Source organism: Cephus cinctus, unplaced genomic scaffold, assembly GCF_000341935.2.
Source record: "Cephus cinctus unplaced genomic scaffold, Ccin1 Ccin1_scaffold1783, whole genome shotgun sequence".
Lineage (NCBI taxonomy): Eukaryota > Metazoa > Arthropoda > Insecta > Hymenoptera > Cephidae > Cephus > Cephus cinctus.
This window is the reverse complement of record NW_014333997.1, coordinates 1-3,156: the sequence shown is the minus strand read 5'-3', so window position 1 is coordinate 3,156 and position 3,156 is coordinate 1. Positions and strand designations below refer to the sequence as shown.

The following is a 3,156-nucleotide window of genomic DNA, read 5'->3' as shown; positions in this document are numbered from 1 at the left end:
TCGAGGGCCCTCCGCTAAGGTGGCGCGCCGAAACCAGAGAAAAATTGAGACCACCAAAAACAGGCTCATTGGCAATCTCCCTACTCATCTCTGCCAATATGATAAGCTTTCACAACTAAGTAAAATGGAAAAATAACCTTAAATTGTATGTTTAACATAAGGTTAAACCAATTCTTAAACTTATAAAATATATAAATAAAGTTCATCATGAAACATACATTTCACTGCGCGGGGTTCCCTTATTCCTGATTTCGCTCCTGCCCAAGAGAAGGACACCACGGTCCTTACGATTTGCTCTCTCTTTCTATTCCCGATTACACTTTCTGCAGCTACAGTGAGCAGTCCAGTACTATATGTCGATAGGTATACCTCATTGGACCACTCACTGGCTGGTTACTGGCATATGTCCGCTATTGGGAATACAGCTATAAGGAAACGAAGGAAGGAACAGAAGGAACTGCCAGTCATCCGTTGATGTTGCTGTTTAATACATTTGTATCGTTATTTATGAAGTAGAGTTTTACACCAAACAATGGGAGCAGTTCGTGTTATTAACGACGACGGCCAATTCCATGGGGAAATGAGCAATGCGGGTACCAAACTGGTTGTCGTTGACTTTACAGCAACTTGGTAAGAAGAACCATTGAGGTTATCTTTGTAAATTTACTTTAATTTATTTTAACTTTTATTTCTTCAACATCATTTTGTATAAAGTATCACACACTATGAATTCATTTATGTGTATTCTCTAAACTGTACATACAAATAAATAATAACAGTTGTATTTTCATTTACACATATTTTTTCTACTACTATAGTCAGGTGTGGCCCATGCCAGAGAATTGCACCTGTGTTCGAGCAACTTTCAGTGAAATATCTGAATGCGGTTTTTCTGAAGGTTGACGTAGATAAATATGCAGAAACAGCTGCAGGACAAGGTGTAAGCGCGATGCCTACATTTATTTTCTATCGCAATAGAACAAGACTTGGTCTCTGCCAAGGTGCTGATCCTTCTGGGCTTACCCACGTTCGAGGGTTTGTTTAAAGTTTTATTTGCTGACTCTATTATTTACAAAGCTTCATATGGATATTAAGGGAATTAACATCGGCAAAGTTTACTACCTCATTACTACGGTTTATGTAATATGCAGTAAGAAAGGGTGGATTCCAGTCTCCCTATTTGAGTGTTCACCCGGTTTCAAATCGTGGGTCTCGAGGAACACACGAATTCATTCGATCAATCAAAAACGTGCAACTAGTTCGAGAGTCTCGTTCAGGTGGCGCGTCGACGCGCCAAAACACAGCTCCAGATTATCACGCGTAGTATTACTATATATACACGACCAATCAAAAACGTGGAACTGCTTCGAGGGCCCTCCGCTAAGGTGGCGCGCCGAAACCGGAGAAAAATTGAGGGGTAAATTTATTACTAAGGGGTAAACAGTGAACCCTGCCGGTCGACGGACCTTCGTGCCTTGGTCTAATTCGAGGTGAGGGATTCTCTTTCTATTCCCGATTACACTTTCTGCAGCTACAGTGAGCAGTCCAGTACTATATGTCGATAGGTATACCTCATTGGACCACTCACTGGCTGGTTACTGGCATATGTCCGCTATTGGGAATACAGCTATAAGGAAACGAAGGAAGGAACAGAAGGAACTGCCAGTCATCCGTTGATGTTGCTGTTTAATACATTTGTATCGTTATTTATGAAGTAGAGTTTTACACCAAACAATGGGAGCAGTTCGTGTTATTAACGACGACGGCCAATTCCATGGGGAAATGAGCAATGCGGGTACCAAACTGGTTGTCGTTGACTTCACAGCAACTTGGTAAGAAGAACCATTGAGGTTATCTTTGTAAATTTACTTTAATTTATTTTAACTTTTATTTCTTCAACATCATTTTGTATAAAGTATCACACACTATGAATTCATTTATGTGTATTCTCTAAACTGTACATACAAATAAATAATAACAGTTGTATTTTCATTTACACATATTTTTTCTACTACTATAGTCAGGTGTGGCCCATGCCAGAGAATTGCACCTGTGTTCGAGCAACTTTCAGTGAAATATCTGAATGCGGTTTTTCTGAAGGTTGACGTAGATAAATATGCAGAAACAGCTGCAGGACAAGGTGTAAGCGCGATGCCTACATTTATTTTCTATCGCAATAGAACAAGACTTGGTCTCTGCCAAGGTGCTGATCCTTCTGGGCTTACCCACGTTCGAGGGTTTGTTTAAAGTTTTATTTGCTGACTCTATTATTTACAAAGCTTCATATGGATATTAAGGGAATTAACATCGGCAAAGTTTACTACCTCATTACTACGGTTTATGTAATATGCAGTAAGAAAGGGTGGATTCCAGTCTCCCTATTTGAGTGTTCACCCGGTTTCAAATCGTGGGTCTCGAGGAACACACGAATTCATTCGATCAATCAAAAACGTGCAACTAGTTCGAGAGTCTCGTTCAGGTGGCGCGTCGACGCGCCAAAACACAGCTCCAGATTATCACGCGTAGTATTACTATATATACACGACCAATCAAAAACGTGGAACTGCTTTGAGGGCCCTCCGCTAAGGTGGCGCGCCGAAACCGGAGAAAAATTGAGGGGTAAATTTATTACTAAGGGGTAAACAGTGAACCCTGCCGGTCGACGGACCTTCGTGCCTTGGTCTAATTCGAGGTGAGGGATGGTTCCTTTCGCGTGTCCGTTACACGCGCGGTCAAAACTTACGAACAACAACAAAATCCGGTACCAAGATTCGCACGAAGTTACGTCGCTCACAAAAGTCAGATATCCTCGCTACCGTGTTGTTCCCTGGTCGCGTAATCCCAGAAAACTCAATCGACAGCCCAATGGCACTTTGTGCACTCGCGTACTCACAAATCAAATCCAATAAAACAAAACGTCTAACGTCTTCGTGTGTCCAAGCAGAAATCTCTTGATCTTCACGCGCTTTGTCTTCGCGTGAAGGATAGCACTCCCTCCCTTTAGGCTAATGGGCGGCGATACGCCCTGCGGACGAATCTTTCAACCCAAAGTCTTCGCCACGCGCCTGTTTCGAATATGTCATCGCGACTATTAATAATTTTCATCGTCTCTTGTGGACAATTTATACATCTCGGTCCTACGAAGAGTAACATTCG

The 3,156-nt window shown here is 41.9% G+C and overlaps 2 protein-coding genes across 2 annotated transcripts; both read left to right on the top strand.

Annotated features, from left to right (window-relative positions):
- Positions 1 to 285: 285 nt before the first annotated feature.
- LOC107273697 (thioredoxin-1-like) lies at positions 286 to 1,045 on the top strand. Its single transcript, XM_015752152.2, has 2 exons — positions 286 to 630; positions 823 to 1,045. The coding sequence occupies exons 1-2, from the start codon at positions 533 to 535 to the stop codon at positions 1,043 to 1,045; spliced, it is 321 nt and encodes a 106-aa protein (XP_015607638.1). The 5' UTR covers positions 286 to 532.
- A 459-nt stretch (positions 1,046 to 1,504) lies between these two features.
- On the top strand, positions 1,505 to 2,237 carry LOC107273696 (thioredoxin-1-like; the record flags this gene model as incomplete). The annotated part of the gene is made up of 2 exons (XM_015752151.2): positions 1,505 to 1,832; positions 2,025 to 2,237. Coding segments are annotated over exons 1-2 (311 nt in total), but the record flags the coding sequence as incomplete, so codon positions are not given.
- Positions 2,238 to 3,156: the final 919 nt, after the last annotated feature.